This window comes from Podarcis gaigeae (assembly GCF_964106915.1).
Source record: "Podarcis gaigeae genome assembly, chromosome: 4".
Lineage (NCBI taxonomy): Eukaryota > Metazoa > Chordata > Lepidosauria > Squamata > Lacertidae > Podarcis > Podarcis gaigeae.
Genome location: NC_139677.1, coordinates 84,225,522 through 84,244,228, shown reverse-complemented (window position 1 = coordinate 84,244,228; position 18,707 = coordinate 84,225,522). Strand labels below are relative to the sequence as shown.

General features: G+C 45.1%; 1 protein-coding gene across 2 annotated transcripts; it reads right to left on the bottom strand.

The window, feature by feature from the left end:
* Window positions 1–5,955: 5,955 nt before the first annotated feature.
* On the bottom strand, window positions 5,956–18,290 carry GJA3 (gap junction protein alpha 3). 2 transcript variants are annotated; one of them, XM_083736871.1, is made up of 2 exons: window positions 17,880–18,290; window positions 5,956–10,225 (listed from the first exon to the last, which is right to left on the bottom strand). In XM_083736871.1, exon 2 carries the CDS (start codon window positions 10,206–10,208, stop codon window positions 8,670–8,672), a length of 1,539 nt encoding a protein of 512 aa, XP_083592997.1. In that variant the 5' UTR covers window positions 10,209–10,225; window positions 17,880–18,290; the 3' UTR covers window positions 5,956–8,669. The 2 variants fall into 2 exon arrangements, with proteins under 2 accessions (XP_083592997.1, XP_083592998.1); XM_083736872.1 differs by lacking the exon at window positions 17,880–18,290 and adding an exon at window positions 10,844–10,976.
* Window positions 18,291–18,707: the final 417 nt, after the last annotated feature.

The following is an 18,707-nucleotide window of genomic DNA, read 5'->3' as shown; positions in this document are numbered from 1 at the left end:
CAAAAGGGTCTGCTTTCAAAGACGTGTGTCTAGCTAAACTCACTGGCCCTTTCGTAGGGTGGTTGCGCATCCGCTTTTTACAGAGCGCAGTCCTCTATTTGAAGGGCTGCCTCGTCCAAGTCTGGTTTGAAGATAATAATCAGAGGAAGGGAGAGAGCAGAAGACTCCAAGTTGCTCAGTAGCTATCGAGAATATAAGGAGACCTTGCAGGCATGTGAAAGGCTCTCCCAAACTACAGTGGTACCTGGTGTTAAGAACTTAATTCGTTCCGGAGGTCTGTTCTTAACCTGAAACTGTTCTTAACCTGAAGCACCACTTTAGCTAATGGGGCCTGCCGCTGCACCGCCGCCGTATGATTTCTGTTCTCATCCTGAAGCAAAGTTCTTAACCTGAGGTACTATTTCTGGGTTAGCGGAGTCTGTAACCTGAAGCGTCAGTAACCCGAGGTACCACTGTATTGCTATTTTCAGGTGGGATTCAATCACATGCCAGCAAGCTCAGCTTGCACAATTATACGTAGAAGTTAGGAGACACAGCTGCTATGGAAAACAGTGTGCTTGTCTGCCCTTCTTTATTATGTGTAAGTGGTTGCCCTACATTCTGACATAATTTTTGCACTCTGGGGGTTCATTGGGGAGGCAATTGCAGCTTAGTTCTTTTCCATGCCTGTATCATGGAAAGTGAGGGAAGGAAATTCCTTGTGGGTTCCTCTCACACATTCTGACTTCTGGTTTGCGGTGTGGGAATAAATGATATGACAATAGCTCCCACACAATAACCTCAGAGCAGGCCCTTTAATTGTCTTCCTGCACTGGAAGCAACAACAGTAAGTTACTTCCTATAGTTCTATGTCAGACAACCTCAACCTGAGAGGTTGGTCACAGCCATACAGCACATGACTTCCTGTGGAATCCTGGGAGCTGTAGTTTAAGGGTGCTGGGAGTTGTGGCCCTGTGAAGGATAAACTATGGCTCGCGAGATTTTCTGGGGGAAGCTATCTGCTTTAAATGTCCTTTAAATGTACAGTGGTACCTTGTGTTAAGTACTTAATTCGTTCCAGAGGTCCGTTCTTAACCTGAAACTGTTCTTAACCTGAAGCATTACTTTAGCTAATGGGGCCTCCCGCTGCTGCTGTGCCGCCAGAGCACGATTTCTGTTCATCCTGAAGCAAAGTTCTTAACCCGAGGTACTATTTCTGGGTTAGCGGAGTCTGTAACCTGAAGCGTATGTAACCTGAGGTACCACTGTATGCTGTAGAGGTGACCATGATGTAAAGCTCTAAGAAAGTTGTTTGTGCTACTTGAAGAAGAAGAAACAGCAGCTGCAGCTACCAATGGGATGGGTGTGTGGAAATGTCATTTATAAGAGACAGCGTTATGGTACAAAAGTTTATTTAGTAACAGTTTTGTAAATATTTGAGGTAAATGAACATGGACACCAACTGGTTCTCACATAATTAATCTACAAGGCACTTCTTCAAAAACAGCACTTGGAACAGTTTGATGCTTTTGGCGTGATTACAAGTCCCTGACTCCCCAGAAAACTCTCTCCTTCCTTGTTGGGAGGTTCGGTGATGTCGAAGGACACGTGTACTTCGAGCGACATAAATGAGTAAACCTTCTGATGCAATCCGATTCTCCAGTGGAAATACATTGTGTTAAGAGGGAAAATATCCTCTGCTTCAAAATTGCACACACTTATTTCAAATGCAGTAAGCCCACAATTTACAAAGGGGTTACATTCTGGAGGTTGCACCTAAAGCTAGAATCACATATAGTCAAAACCCATTGGAGTCAATGACGAGTGGGATTACTAAAAGTCTCCCCCCCCCCCAGACACCTGCCCCCTTTTATTTTTTACTTTTTTACCCCAGTGCATAAAGCTGAATGTGTTAACCATGCGTAAATTGTGGGCTTACTGTATGCCAACAGTTGTGAAATGCCAGAAATCAAAGAGTATCATAACTAAACATTTTTTAAAAAAAATCCAAACCTGCATAGCCGTGTCTGTCTCATGGGAATAATTTATATTTATGCATAAGGCTTCACAAGAAATATCTCTGTGAACAAATAAAACTGGCATGTTGTTCGTAGCAAGGAAACAAAATCTTCCACATGGGAACAATGCAGAGATTCTAAAACAAAAACAAGAACCCAGGAGGGGGCTGTTGCTTCAGATGATGGTGGCAACTTGTCCTGTAACAGCTGGACCCTGAACATACATATACGTTCCATTAATTGCAAATAAACTTTCACATATGGGCTTCAATGCTTATCACGAAATTCCCACACAGGGGACTTGTGGGAAGGCACATGTAAATCACAACTTGAAATGCATACATCCTAACGATTAACACAGCATTATTGGTGCTTTAGAGAGGTGCACAGGCAAGAGAAAGACAGCCCCTGCTTCCAAGGAGCTTACAATCTAAAATAATGGAGAAGCGGAGGTGGGGGCTGGGAAGCAGACGAGAAGGGAGAGACAAAGGTGGGAATTATGTTATGCTCTACATGGGATATTCCCATTATGGTCTGCTTGTGGAATTAACACAAATTCCTTCAGGAAAATTCAATGTCTGGATTTCGTCCTGTTAAACTGTGACCCTGAGCACACACCAGCTACACATGTCCATTCAAAGGCAGCATTCAGACACAACATAGGATGCCTTTTCTCTATAACCAGGCCTTTGCCTTTTAACTATCTGTGGCCTTTTAGAAGTGGGTGGGGTGTTTTTAATGAATTTCTACCCCCCCCCCCAGGTTTTAATGTATCTATGGTGAGGGATGTTTGTTTGTTTGCAAGTCATGTTGGGTTGCCTTGTGCAAGATAAAGCAACCCACACACTTAATAAAATAACAAATGGATAACGATCTACATGTCACAGAGGTGGATCTGAGTTCTAAATAACAGATAGCCCTGAATAACTGTAGTATGACATGAAGGGGCAGAGGCAACTTCAAGGGGAGAAGTAGCAGGAGGGATGGGGTGGGGGAGTGCTGAACATTCCTCTACATGCCCCCCCATCTCCTCCATTCAATTATTCCCAACCAGGCTTATCTCTTGTCTTGGAACCTAGCTGGGGGTGGGGGAGAGGCTGGACTGGTGGACTTACTTGGGAGTGTCTGCTTGGCATTCAGAAGATTCCAGGCTCAACCCCTGATATCTCCAGGTACGACAGGGAATGTCCCCTTTCTGAAAACCTGCCAATCAGTGTAGACAATACTGATCTAGATGGACTCGGCATAAGGAAGCTTCCTATGCTGCCATCTTTCCTGACTTGAATCTGCCCCCATCTTGCTACTTTACCTACATTGGGTGCAACCAATCTTCTAAAACACAGCTCTGCTTCTGTCGTGAATAGTTTGACCTAAGAACCGCTTCACGTGGGATTCCCATTATTGCTCAAATTGTAGGCAGCTTACAATGACAATTGGTGGTGGCTCTGGTCGGGCTGGGCATCCCCATTTACAGCAAATGACAGATGGTTCAATAGGGCTCAGATGAACACCATAATATGGATAGAGTTGTCTATCCGGCTACACATTCCCATGAACAACACACTGAAAAGAATTTCCTTGCACAAATCTCTCGCTGCTTAGGGCAATGAAGTTTCTCTCAGACAGTTACCATCCCCAACACCTCTGTATGTGGGAAAACATATGTAATGATGTACATGTTTGGGGAAAAAACACTCTTTATGAATACACATGACTGGAGGGGCAGCTTCCTGCTGTGAAACAAACACATGTGAGATACAGTTTTTGTACATGACTCTTCTGTTTAGGGCAGGAAAACCCACTGTGTGAAGGGGCAATAATTTAATGTAAACTTCAGGAAACCGAATGATGAACAGAGCACACATTTCACAAGGAAGAGAATCCAGAGTACCTAAAAAATACGTATATTTAAATATCCACCAGGATTTAAAAGTCAATAACATAATCAGCACACTAATAAGCAAAAAGAGATCAAACTGAAAAAGGTCCTAAAATACTGTTTCTATATCTATCTATCATCTATCTGTTACTGACCAGTTTTTTGGGGTAATATGCTCCAAATCTCCCTTATAGTTTTACCAAAACACGTTACAAGGTATTTCAGTGACCTGAATTAACTTGTGTCTTACAAGATGTTAAAATGGGCTGCATCTTTTTTTTCCTTCCATGTGTAGCTTCATTAACTTTGTGGGTAGCCTGGTGCTGATGCAAGGACTCCCTTGGCTTCTGATCAAAGCGGGCACAACTTTTTTTTGTCTCTCCACTACAGAATTGGGTAGGGGGAGGGCTGTGTGCTGATTAAAGGCTCCCTTGGAGGAGAGATATTCCCACTGTTGTCCATAGTAATTCTTAAGCATCCTGCTGCTGTTGGTGAACTAAAACAAACAAACCCAAACCCTTCTACATATTATTACATTGCTTTCCCCATGCTAGATCACCTGGGAGAAATGTCCCAGTGGGGAAATCCCACCAATACATGGAGTACCAATGATGTTTATTAGCATAACTCGCAAGGGCGAGTAGGGAGCAGGGGATTTCCTATATTTCTTTGACAGGAAGGGGAGCAGGGTGTGAGAAATTTGGCAGTGGCAAAGACATGAGTCGGCCGACATTGCATATACTTCCAGTAATAGGATATTTTTAAGCTCCACTCTATGCCTGAGTATGTTGGTTTGCATCCAGTGGAAATTACCTGCAGGAAGGTCTACAAAGCTCGGTAGCGGAATAACACAATTTTTAGACCATGGCTAGGGAACCTGTGGCTCTGCAGATGTTGTTTGACTCCAACAACCACCATTCCCAGTTATTGGCCCTATTGGCTGGGGGAGTCCAAAAACATCTGGAGCGACAGAGGTTTCCCAAGCCCTGTTCCAGCAATTATATATAAAATAATTTAAGTTCCATTGAAGTTGATACAGTTTAAGGAAAAGAAAATCTGTGCAGGATCGTGGCCTGTGCTTCTGGTATGCTGCTTATGAATGATGTACTTGTCAGTGGGATTTAAAAAGCTAGAGAGAGACCGTTTCAAAACAACATATGAGCATATGATTAATTGGAACACTCAGCTTCTTAAAAGTCACATGTGAAAACACCCTTATATACATACTACTTTGAGAAACCTCTTCCAATATTGAGCCCCCCCCCAAAAAAAGCTACAAGAGTTAATTGTCACCATACTCTCTGTTTTGTTTTAATGACAAAAAACCAAGGTAAGTGAACATATTTACAACAGGATATGTTGTTTTCCCCAGCAGATGTTTCTTGAACTAATTGCTTTCTAAGTTGGTTGAAATATATTAATTGAGGTGTTTTCTTGGTATTCATGAACTGAACCCTTGCTCCTATTCTGCTTTTGGTTCTTACTTGTGCTAATACTCTATGGCCTATGTAGATGTTATCTCAGTAAAAAGTAAGAAATATTGGTATCTGATGCCAAAGCATTTCTCTATATCCTTCCAAGAGAGATGGGATTTGTTTTAGTGAATTTAGAACAAGGCCTAGTTTGCAGTCCTACAACACTCCCCTGGGAGAAAGTCATATTGAACTCAGTGGGTCTTACTTTTGAGTTGGAATGCATAGGACATAGTATATTAAAAAGTTTGGCATACAAAGCAATATTTTAAGTAAGGCTTGGCCCATGTGGCCAAAGCAATAAATAAATGATGCTATAATAAGTTTTCTTGATTATTATTATTATCATTATTATTATTTTGCAGATACCTTTAACATTGCTTGGAATGTGGGCAGCACAGGGAATTATCAGGGAGCCTAGGAAATTGTGAGTCAAATTCCATTCCAAGCTGTTAATTTACTCCTTTCCTGGGTGCCTTCCTAGATCAGGAACAGCACTCATTAAATAGAAAACCAGACTAACTTTGTAAAAATCACTCTATTCCTTGAGATACATGCGTACAGTGTGTACAAAGAACATTGAAGCAACTATCTTTCCCCCTTTTCATTTATTTATTGAAATAAGATATATGGTGCTACCTTGGCAATTCGTTTTGTGTTTCATTTCAGACAATATAGTATAAAAAGAAAAGAAGAGGCAAACTGAGTACAATTCTGTTCTCATTTCTGCTTAGAGAAGCCTGTTGACTTAATGCTGGCGTCAGCAACACTGCATATGCAACCCCGAGAGCAGAATGTCATCTATCATGATATATTAAGGCACTGCTTAGATGCCTTTAAAAGGGGATTAGACAAATCCACGCAGAATGGACCTCTCAATGGCTATTAGTCATGATGGCTATAGGAGTACATCCACATTCAGAGGCATCAGGGAACGCAATTTGATTGTGTACCAACCAGGAGTGAGAATCTGATTGGTTGCTTTGGGAAACAGCATGCTAGACTAGATAAACTTTTGGTCTGATCCAGACATTCCGGGCCGTATCCAATGCTGCCGTTCCACTAGCACAGCAGATTTCCAAGTCTGCAAAAGATCACCCCCCCTCCTCTCCCCTGCAGACCCTCCAGAAGAATCCCCCAGAGCAGTTTTGGGGACAGGCAGAGAAAGGAGTGGAAGGGGAAATACCACATGATCAGAACTCCTCCCCCTCCCCCCCCCCCCACTGTTGGATACAACCCACCGGCTTTAAATCTTTCTCTGATTTAGGTTGCAATGGTATATTGGCTTACTTGGAAATTAGCCTCATTGAACCCAGTGAGGCTTACTTCTGAACAAGCGTGTGCCACATTGCACTGTTAATTTATAGCACAGTGCACTTCACTTTATGTCTTCAAAAAAGGACATCTTTAGTCTGGAATAAATAGATTCAGATAGTGGAAGACAAGTTGCCGCTTAGTCAAATAGACATCAACATTTCTAGACAATAAAGTGGTTAAATGTGATTTAAATATATGAGAAAAGCAAACATGTGCTTAAGAAATACCAGATAAAGCAGTTTTACACTGTATATTAGGCTTTGATCCAGAAAAAGTCAGTTGCGCTTAGGTCCTGTTGAGATCGATGAGGCTAGTTGCAAATAACAAGACCAATGGATTTCAAAGGTACTTAAGCACAATCAACTTTCTGTGGTACAGGGCCTAATTTTTCATTTTGGACATTTTTTTAATGCTGGAAATCAAACAGAAGCCAATTCCCATTTGTGAAGATGACCAGAGTCAATACAAAGACACAATAAAGATAAAACTAAAGAGCTAAGTGCACTGCCACATTAATTTGAAATACATAGGTTATTTTTAAAATCTTCAGGTGTGCACTGTAGTTTTAGTCTTTCAATTTCACTGTTTATTACTTTTGCCAAATACATTTTACAACAGCAGACCCCCCCCCCAAAAAAATCTCTTTTTAGGTTGAGATTGTAATCTGCTGCTTATTTTACTCACTCCACTGAAATCAAGTGTTAATGCCTCTTTTTTAGCTCAGTTGTGCCCTCACTATTTCCCCCAACTAGTTAAAAAATAATTAGCCACCTAAAATGCACAGTCCTAGTTCATCCTATAATTTTGTTCACAATAAGCATAAAATACTGGAACGGTTTCTTTGCTTTTCTGGGTTAAAAGCCAAAGTGTGCCATATCTTAAGATGTGTGTGCTTTACGTTCTTGTTCTTGCATTTATAGTTTCAGAAGTAATTTCAAGAAAGGTAACCAAAGGTTTAAAAATACATAATTTAAAATGTGTCTTCATGGTTTGGAAACACTTGTGTAGAATTTCAAGCTTGACACTTCCTCACAGATTAAGAGCCAAAAAGAAAAGAATGGAAAAAATGAAAAAAATGAACACTTCAGTCTACAGCAGGGGGTCAGTACAGACCCATTAGAAACTGACAATTTGTGAAGAGCAGAAAGCTGCCTTAAATTAACTGAAGACACCTAAACCTGCTTTTGTTTTAATTGTGGCTCTTTGACCATGAAGGGGAAAGATGATCTGCAGTTACCTTCAGGGCTGACCCTATCATTATGCAGAGTGAGGCAACAGCCTCAGGTGGCTGATGCTGAGGAGCAGCAGGGCCTTCTATTGGAGGTCAGAGATGTGTGTGCCACACAGTCTTTCCTGCATCCCTTAAACTAGTTTGCTGCCCTAAGATGTTGGGGAGGATGCTATCCCATTGGCACAATTTTAGTAAGATTCAACTGCTAGTCTAGTCAACTTCTGTATGTAGAGTGGGAGATGGGCACCATCTTGTCCTCTGCCTCAGGCAGCAAAATGGCTTGGACTGGCTTTGGTGAGCTTCAGGTTTATGGAAGTGAGGTGAACGGGAAGAAGAAACCCTCTTACTAGAACTAAATGTGAGCCTGTGAAAGGAACTGTAACTGGGATGAGGGGCAGAATGAGATGACAGATGACAACAAGGACTAAGCATTGCTTGTTGGGATATGTGATTACAACAGCACGTTCTCATTTGCTGCTAGCACCTATAATCTACAAAGGCCTCTTTTCCTCTCACGTGATCTGGCTGCTATTGGTCCCTTGGCCGGTGGGCTGCGCTTTCACCACCCCCAACCTATTAGAAAACATTGGTGTTTGTCCCGCCCCCCGCCCTCACCACCACTACAACCCACAGAGTGCAAGAACTGCAAGCTTCAAAGTTTGGGATCTTGGCCTCCCCTATCCCCTTGCCCTGGGGTTAAGCCTCCCAACCCCCCAAAATAGTTCCCCTTTACACTTTGCTACCTTCGTCTTCTTATTCCTCCCGGGATCCAGTTACACGGTCAAGTCATCAGACCTGGCTCTGCTGCTGCTGGATTTACTAGCCCTGCTCAAGCGACGCGTGTCTATGAGCAGCGGTGGGTCGTGCATCTCCACCAAGGTGCAGGCAGCCAACATCGAGGACCCTTCCTCTTCCCCCTCTCCATCCCACTTGCTGCCACTTCCCCCACTCAGGCTGGTACTCAGGCTGCTGCTGTTGGCGGCAGCCACAGGCGACAGAGAAGGTGGAGGCGGCGGGTGCTCTCTGGGCTCCCCTTGCTCCGGGCGAGGTTGTCGGAGGCTACTGGGGGTGGAGGAGGCAGCTGAGCTGGAGCCTGCGAGTTTCCTCTGCTGCTCGACGGCCAAATTGGCCCAGTTGTGCTCATCAGCCAGCGCTTGGCTACTGAAGTAGGAGTTGTTGACGGGTGAAGGTGAAGGGATAGACGACGTGGTTGCGACTGGGGTGGAGACTGCTGTGTGCCTGAGGGCTTTGTGCCTGTCCTCGCCGGCCAAAGGACCCCCTGGGTAGCCAGTCAGAGAGGTTGCAACAGAGGCCGGCTGGGGCCTGGAGGTAACGTCCGCGTAGTGTGGCAACCCAGCTTGCTGATAAACTAGCGGGGTGATGGTACGAGTTTCAGGCATGGTGATGGAGGTTGCAGTTGGTGGTGCTGCAGGTACCGGCAAGGCTGCGTGGGAGGCAGGTTTGGAGTCCTCCACTTCTGAGGCAGGCGTGATGGGGGTGAAGGTGGGTGCTGCATGGCTGCGTCTACTGGTCATGCCCTGCTTGAATTTTTTCCATCCCAAGTGGTACATCTCAAACATGTTGAGTAGCAGAGAGAGGCAGGCCACCGCCAGCATGAAGATGATGAAGATGGTCTTCTCCGTGGGCCGCGAAATGAAACAATCTACAATGTTCGGGCAGGGCCAGCGGCCGCAACGGTAGAGTGGCTTCAACTCAAAACCGTAAAGGAAGTACTGGCCCAAGATAAAGGCTATTTCAAAGAGAGTTTTGAAGATAATGTTGAAAACATAGGTGCGCAACAGGGCACCTGCCATGCGAATCCTGCCATGCTCATCGCGGACAGGTAGTTTCTCCTCTTTCTGCTTTGGCGGCTGCTTGTCGTTGCTGCCGCTGCTGTTCTCGCCGCCGCTGCCAACTTCCGCTTTTGATCCTTGCAGGAGGCGGCTTGCTTCCCTGTCGTTTCCGGTTTTCCTAATCTCTTCTTCCTTCTCTTTTTTCTTTTCCTCCATGCGCACAATGTGGAGCACGTGACCCAGGTAGATGAGGGTCGGGGTGGAGACAAAGATGATCTGCAGCACCCAGAAGCGGATGTGGGAGATGGGGAAGGCTTCGTCATAGCAGACGTTCTCACAACCAGGTTGCTGGGTGTTGCATGTAAAATCTGATTGTTCATCTCCCCAGACCTCCTCAGCAGCCGCCCCCAGCACCAAAATCCTGAAGATAAACAGTACCGTCAGCCAAACTTTGCCAATAACTGTGGAGTGCTCTTGCGCATTCTCTAATAGTCTCCCCAGAAAGTTCCAGTCACCCATTGTTTCAGCTCTCTAACCTACAATAAGAACATTATGGCAGCATTATTACCAAAAATAAAAATAAAAAAATCCCTGAGAAACTGGTAAGCAATCCCCCCTCAAACCACACTCAGGCATTTCTGTGCAAGGCAGTCTTTTCACAATAATGCATTATTATCATCAGTAAGAGTGGTGAAAAAACATATAATCTAGGATATTAGGTTGAAAAACAATAAATTCATGATTTGTAGCTTTCAATTACAAAGGGACCATAGCACAGAAAGTAGGTAAACATATAACAAAGGGCAAATTATCACTCATAGTAGCTCAGGAGGTGGGTGGTAGTTGGAAATCACTACAGCCGAACCTTCACATATAAAAATAACTCTGTAAAAATGCTTTGCAAAAAAACACACACGTTTAAATATATATATAGAATTTGCAATTAGCTCACCTTCGCCATCTAGTGTCACATTTGTATAGTGCACTTAAAACGTTATATTTGCAGCTGTACAGCCGAGTCCTATGTACAGTACACAGTAACTAATATGGGCCTGGATCTTAACAGCACAATTCTCAGTATAAAAGTATTTTAGCTTGAGTGCATCTCCCCCAACACACTTGTACTCAGTAGTACATTCCAGAAACATTTTTACCATGTGGTCAGCTGTATGTCTAGATGGAAGTCTTTTGGGAACTAAGGCTGGAGCTCTTCACAGAATTACATCTTTGAACTTGCACATGAGCCCTTCAGGCCTCCCGATTAGGCCCTGGAACACATGAGCTAATTGTGGGCTATACTCAGAATCATGTTCCGCTAACAGTAGATTCTGTACGCAACTCAACAATTTGTTTCAAGAAGGGCCTGCAATAAAAGGTTGCTGTGTAGTGCAGTGGTTTTCAACCACTGGGGTGCCTTGAATGGTGGTCAGGGGTGCTGTGGGCAACACTGCCCTCTGTCCCTCTTTCCTTCCCTCCCTCCTCTGATGCCCTCTTGCATCTCTGCCTCCCAAAGGCTTGCACAGCTGGTTTGTTGCAGCAGCCCTGGCTCCATGCTCTCCAGGCAAATGGTTCCTCTGGGGCTGGTCAGGGGGTGCTGGTTGCCAGGAGCTGAGGCAGCCTCGGAGTAAGCAAGCAAGCAGGCAGGCAATGGAGCCTAGCCAGCCAGTCCACCAGCCCTTGCTGTTGGGAATGGACAGACAAGTCCCAGGGGCAGAGTGAGCAGGCACCTGTATTTCAGACATGGGGGGCAGCTCTGAGACCAGGGGTGGCAGCAGCGGCTGCCCAGAGGACTCTCAAGGAGAGGGGAGAGGAGGCTGAGGGAACACATCACAAGGGAGGGTGTTTGAAAAGGGGTGAGGGGCTGCCAGCTCTGCAGGCAAGGGGTGACATAACTGGGCTCCTGAGCCCCACAGGGGTGCCACAGAAAGAATGTAGTTGGTCAAGGGGGCTGTGAACTCAAAAAGGTTGAAAACCTCTGTATAGAGTTTTCAATGTTCCAGCCAACCAGCTGTAAGCTGTATGCCCCTTTCCAGAATACTCAATTCCACCAGCCCTATATTTCTGTTTCCCACCCCAACAGTCAGCCAGCTTTCCATTGGCACTGAAAGTGTTGCATCCTTATTTAGCTGGGTTTTTTTTTGGGGGGGGGGTTCCCTTCCCTCACTGCAGATTTCTTTTAAGTTGGCTAGTGGGTTGTTGTTGTTGTTGTTGTTTTGTAGTTCTGCAAACTTTCGTGTACCTCCAATCCTCTTGTGTAGTTTTGGCTGCATGAGCTAAATGAGCTCATTATCAGTATACAGGATTACTATTGCAGCAAAAATGGTGATCAGCACAATATGTCTGTCAATCTTTAGATGATGCCCACTTCATTCCCTCTGTGCATGAGTTATATCACAGATGTCTCAGATATAAAGGCTGCTCTTCTCTTGACATGGAAAACACTTCCTTTGCTTTCAGTTCCAATTTCCAGCAGTAGACATTCCTGCTTCCCTGTTGCCCCACCAAAGTCAGTCCCGAGTGCTGGGGGACCCAGTGCCAGTGGCGTAGCGTGGGGGTGCAGGGGGGGCCGGCCGTACCGGGCGCAACATCTGGGGGTTAGGGTTAGGGGGCGCAAATCCATGGGTTAGGGGGCGCAAATCCACGGGTTAGGGGGCACAAATTACTTGCCTTGCCCCGGGTGCTGACAACCCACGCTACGCCACTGCCCAGTGCTGGTCAGAGCTAATGGGAGCTGCCATTGGTTGGCAAGAACCTGCAGCAGCAAAGGGACAATGGAGGACCCTCCTTTGCTTAAGCTGCTCACACAACAGCATATAAATAATGACACAAAACCTACACATAGATACGATGAGCCCACTCACATTTCTTTGTTATTCTATATGCTAGGAAACCACTGACTAGCTTCAGCTTTTTTAAATGTATATTTATCTATCTATCTATCACATTTGAACCTTATCCTTCCTTCTGTGAGCACAGAGCAGGGTCCACAATGTTAGCCAATTATCTTTTCCACAGTCTTGTGAAGTAAGCTGAACTGAGAGATAGCTGTGGTGCGCAAATGAGTTCTCTGAGTGAGCAAGGATTTGAGCCTTGTCTTCCTACTCCAATAGTCTGTGTGTGTGTGTGTGTGTGCGCGCGCGTGCGCGCGCACTGTAAAAACACACACATGTGGAATCAGTACACGGGGATCGCCTGCTAACTGCTCAGATCTCCTGCTCTGACTGCAGCTAGCCGAAATGCTTTCCTTGTGGAAAGGTGTTAGTGCGCAAAACATCCAAGCTTAACTTCCAGACTTGTCAACCTGGTGCCCTCCAGTGTGATCCAAAACATTGGTGAATTGCTGGCACTCCTCTGCTTCTGTTTCAGCTGAACCATAATCACAAAATGGTCAGGTTTAAACAGGGGAAAGCCTATGTGGACATCACACCTGGAGGGGTTATATTGTAGCTGACTCTTGACAGTAGTCAGAGCAGCTTGAATTGTCAACTGGAAATACATTTATGTATTGCAGAATGCCATTGAGGGTTGAAGATCCTGAGAGGAATAGCTACAAGAAAGCTCATAAATTGATGAGCAAAAGCTACCACTTGTTGTTAATTTATCTATTTCATAAAATTTATACACCGTCTGATTGTAAAAAATAAATAAATCCTCAAAGCATTTTAAAAAAAGATAAAATAATATTTTTAAAAAATACAATACTTTGAAACATACAAAGAGTTAAAATGCTAAAACATATTAAAATGCACATCAGGATTTCTAAGCATCTGGATAAGCTTGCCTAAACGAGAATGTTTTTAAGAGGGATGTTTTAAATATTTTCTTTTTTCATGACTCTGGAAATAGGGGATTTTAAAATATTCCTCACTAAAGAGCGAATCAGAAGCAAAATTAAAAAAAAAAAACATAAACAAAGTTCCAGGCCGATCAGTTCTGCAGGTAATCCTGGTTTGAAAGGTGTATTTGTATTAATTTCAGCAGAACACTGCTTCAACTATTTATTATTGTTAAAAGAGAAATCATATCAATCTCATTCAAAATACATAAACGGGAAAGAAAAGCCATTATTGAGTTTCTTTATCATAGCATTTGTCATAGAGAAGAGGAAGCTGGCTCAGAACAAACTGCGCTCCAGGAGTACTTCGTCTTTGCTTATTATAATCCCTAATATTTAATTGGGGAACTTAAAAAACCCCTGCAATTAAAGCTTCACTTTAGGAATCAATTAGACAATCAAAGCTTTATTAATTTTACATGTATCAAACATGTACATGTACATGTATACTGTACTTTCTTTGGAAGAAATCTACAACAATGTATATATTATTCTTTTAAATGTTTAAAGGCATTTAGTCAAATCGGGGTTTCTCTCCAAATACATTAAATTATTGTTTTGAGCTCTGAAATGAGCTTGAAGGTATACTTCATACTAATGTTTAACAGCACAATCCTAAGCATGTCTACTTAGAAGTAAGCACTATTGAATTCTGCGGGGCTTACTCCCATGTAAACGGGGTTAGGATTGCAGCATTCATGCCAGTGGCACAATCTGTATCGGTTCTATGACACTTGTTCAGTCATTATTCCCTCTCTATAACGTCCAGAAAGCAGGATCAGAATAAAAACAGGCGCAATCTGACTAAATATTCTTCAGCATCCTCTCTCAGATCCCCTCCAGCAAATCTAGCGGATTCCTCCTCCTCGGAAGGAAGGAACAAAGTGGTTCTTTTGGTAGAGGCTGGCTTCAATTCAAAACGAATTCTATATAGAGATGGGGAAAATATGTGACTCTGCAGATGCTTTTGGACTTCCTCGCCCAAGCCAGCATGGTGGCCAGGGGTAATGGGATTTGTAGTCCATCTATATCTGGAGGACCACAGATTCTCCAGTTCTGGTGCAATGGAAATCTCAGAGCTTATAGGAGAAAGACCACCGGACACAAGCGGCTAATTAGACCTCCTCCGTGTGCATCTTCTTGTAACAGTATCAAGAGTCTCTATGAAGTTAGAGATGGTGGATGACCCACTCCTTTCTAGAATTCAGCCTGTTTGTTCTCATGAGCTCCTGGTGAGAACTGCCACCAACACTTTCAGGGGCTTAGCTTCGGGAGGAGAAAGACGCGTGTCTGTCCCGAGGTCGGAAATATTTAAATATATTTAGATTGTGGTTCAAAGTCACAGGAGCAACCTCCTCTGAAGTCCTGCCAAAGTGAAATTTAAACCAATCTAAACCGATTCGATTTTACTGACTCCGCCAAACCAAATCATCTTAAATTATATTATTTTAAAGTGGGCGGTGGATTCGGGTTAGTTAAGAGTCAGATTGTTAATAGTCAAAACGTTATTCATCTTGTTGTATTTAGGGTCAAGTGCTGGAGAGACGATTGAAAACATCGATTCCCTGGCTCCCTCCAACCAACGCCTTAAAAGTGCACAAACTCGTCCTATCTTAATCCGGAATTAGAAAATCGGATTTCACAAATATTCCGCACCAAGCAGTATTCATGACACCGGGGGAAGTGGGAGCCGGCAATTTAACTTATGCTGGGAAAGGAAACGCGCAAGTCACGCGCAGGCGGATCCACACATATTTACAGTACAGTACTTCAAAGTAAGTCCCACGGAGTCAAGGGGCTCGAGGAGACAATCCCAAACAGGCTCCTTTGCAAGAACGGCCACCGCTTCCGTGGAACTTGCTGCCAGGTAGATGCGTTTAGGATCGCACGGAATGATTTTGCACCTTGGCATCAGCATCTCGCGGTGCTCTGATTGTTTGGTTAGAGGGAGGATGTGCTGCATCCAACGGAGCTCATGACACCAGCCTAATAACCTCAACTTTTGGATACTCTGAAATAAGCCCGACAGATTCTTTTACTGGGGCTTTTTCACTTAGTAAAATGTGCGGAGTATTGTCCCGAAAGGCACGCCAGGAATTAAGGACTTACCTCCCGAGGAACCGAGACCTCACGACTAGTTGAATTCCTGGCATTTCTCGGGTGCCCCTGAGAACGTGGTTCCTGTTCCCACAAACACGCACGGTTCCAAGACGTTCTCACGTTTCCCTACATTACACTGAGCGCCGATGGGGTGCACGTTTGGTTTGCAACTTCGGTTCAGGTGAACAAGGCTTCTAAATTCTAATTGTTAATTGCAATCTAATTGCAAGTTCGTTTCCTAGCGATACTTCAAACGCCTCCCGGTGGTTAAAAGGTCGATTATAGACTTTCCCACTGCATTTTAGCAATAATTTTGGGATGACACATAAAACTGGTTTGGGGTGGGGGGTGCGATCAGGCAGACGATAGGATTCTGGAGGAAAATTAACTCCTAGTCCTGTGTGATCTCGGAATATTCCCTGCTATTTTACACCCGTGTATAAAAGTGCAAAGCAACTCGATTTCCCCTGCCCGATCTGCTGAACTGTCCACGCAATCCTATATTTGTGTGCTCAGAAGAAAGACCTGCTGCGTTCCGTGGTACTTATCCCGAAGTAAGTGGGTCCAGGATTGCAGCGAAGCCGGTGAACCAGCAAAAACTCTGAACCACGGTGCCACGATTTACCTCTACGGTGCCCTTTTCTTGCAAACTCGGAGCAACAGGACAAGCCTCGCTCCTCATCCTCCGGTCTACCTTTCACACGATCCGAAGATCCACTACCCTGTTTGGGCTTCGAGTCTGCTCGGGTATCTCTGACCTTAGGAAGTCTCTTTCCGTGGCATCTTATCCTCTGCCAGCTAGTCGCAAATAAGCGAAGCAAATTAATTAGCGGGGCTTAATCTGAGTTCATCCTGCAGAGGGTAGACTCCTGTTTCGTACATATTCATACGACTTATTTCCGGGTGGACAATTCTATTGACTTATTTCCGAATTCATGTGGAGCAGGACTGAGCCCTCGGCGCGAGTACTACGGGCAACACCTTAAAGTAACGGGAACGTTTTATCGTCTGCCCTTGCACTGATAAACAGCACGCCATCCTGAAGAGCATTCAGCACGTCCACTAAATAAAAAGTGCACATTTTAAAGGAAACGGTAAGTCGCAGTTAAAAATCAGAATTCCATGCCAGACTTGAATTTAAAATTTATGGTGTACATTGTCTCTCCCGCCCTTAAATTCAATAAATTAATTTACTACTAGTAGTAGTGTCCAGGCACAGAACAATAGAAGGACAATACGCAGCTCCCTGCCTCGAGGAACTTACACTTCGAAATCTTACAAATTTCTACAGCGAAAAAAACAAGAAGGGGAGGGCAAAGAAGGGAAACGGGGTGAATCACTGATGACCCTGGAAAACTCTTCTCACATGTTGCGTTTCGTTCGGTATATACTTTTAAGCAAGGCAAAGCAGGAAAAAAACTCGATATTCCCGAGGTTATCATTATCACACCAAGGGGAAGCAAATTACACAACTTTGGACCAAAGCATCACTACTGCTATGCAACCCGCCGCCTGCTAATATATGTGTGTGACAGATAAACACACACACACTGCCTTCTAACTATAGGAATTGTTTCTGAGACTGCAGTGTTACAAAAATGTCAATGTTATCGGTGGGGTGTTCATTTAGTCATGTACGATTTCTTAATCAAATAAGACACAGCAAAGCAAGCACCTGTCTTATCTACAGTAGTGGTTAATGAAGCGAGGCTACACGACTGTCAGTGCAAAACACACACACACACACAAATCTAAAGCGCTTTAGCGCTTGCAAACAAAACAAAGAACAGCTTTAAGCAATCAAACAGGAAAAGGATAGAAATCAAATCTTCTTCCCTTACCCGCCCACCCCCATGAGCTACGGGAGAAGGCTGAACCGCGCCTGCCTTGGAGGCGACCCGAGCGCATCTCCTAACCCCAAAGCAGGCGCGGCGCAGGAGCTTCCAGCAGCAGAGCGTGCGCTCCCACAGCTGCCACACACACACCACGGCCGCAACGGAGCCCCTTATTATAAGCGGCTGAGTACATATTTGCGCCCCGCAAAGCGGGACAGCACTCCCCCCTTCCATTTGCAGCAGCAGAGGGAAGAAGTCCACGTTGCTAGTCCTCAAGGAGGTGGCCAGGCCAGGCTGCACTTCGGAGCGGCCTTCGCTGCAGGGGAGGCTGCGGCGCTGAGCAGGTCCCTTCCCTTCCCCGCCCCGGTCTCCCGCACCCCCGCGCGCCCTCCTTCTCCCCCTCTGCCCCGCGGCGCTTACCCCAAACTCTTGAGCGCAGCCGGCGGGCCAAGCTCACCAAAGTCCTTCTCGGCACATGGGAGTCAAAGGGCAGCCTGGCTCGAGGAGAGAGAAGAAGAAGAGCCAGAAGGGGAGGGAAGAAGGGGGAAAGGCAGAAGTCCTGTTATTCTCTCTCTCTCTTCCCCCCTCCCCCTAAAAAATATTTAATAATAAGAATAACGACGACAATAATAATAATAATAAGGATAAAATTTTAAAAAGACGCTTAAAAAAAGGGTGGGAAATCTGTCCGGTGTGGAAGTTTAATGGCGCTTGGTAACGTGGGGCTCCCAGAGAGAGGGAGAGAGACCAGGGTCTCCCCCTCAGCCATCGCCGCTGTCACGTCGGATGAGCAAGGCCTGGATGAACCCGCCAAGTTAGCGCCGGGGGAGAGGCTGGGCCCCGGCCAAGCCACGCCTCTCTGCCGGCCCAAGCGCGGCCCTGGTGGGCGCGGGGCGGGCGAGGCGTCGCTCTGCAGCGCTAGGCCTCGGAGGCTCCCGCCAAAGAGGAGCAGGCCCACGGTTTCAGGGCTGCGTCTGGAGCAGGAGGCAAGGGAGGGATAGGTTTCGTGTCTGTGAGGGGAAGGGATTCCGCTGTTTTAAGTTTTTCTGTAGGTTTATTTCATTTTATAGCATTTATTTATTGAGCTAGTTATTGCATTTCTGTGGCGTGTTTATGGAAGGTGTGGGACCTCTGGTGTGGGGCACCTGCAGAGGTAGTTTGCCCACTTTGTGGTCCCCCCTCTGCCACTCGGCTGTCACCTGTGGCTCCTAGAAGCTGTCAGCATGTGACATCAGCCACACTCTGGAA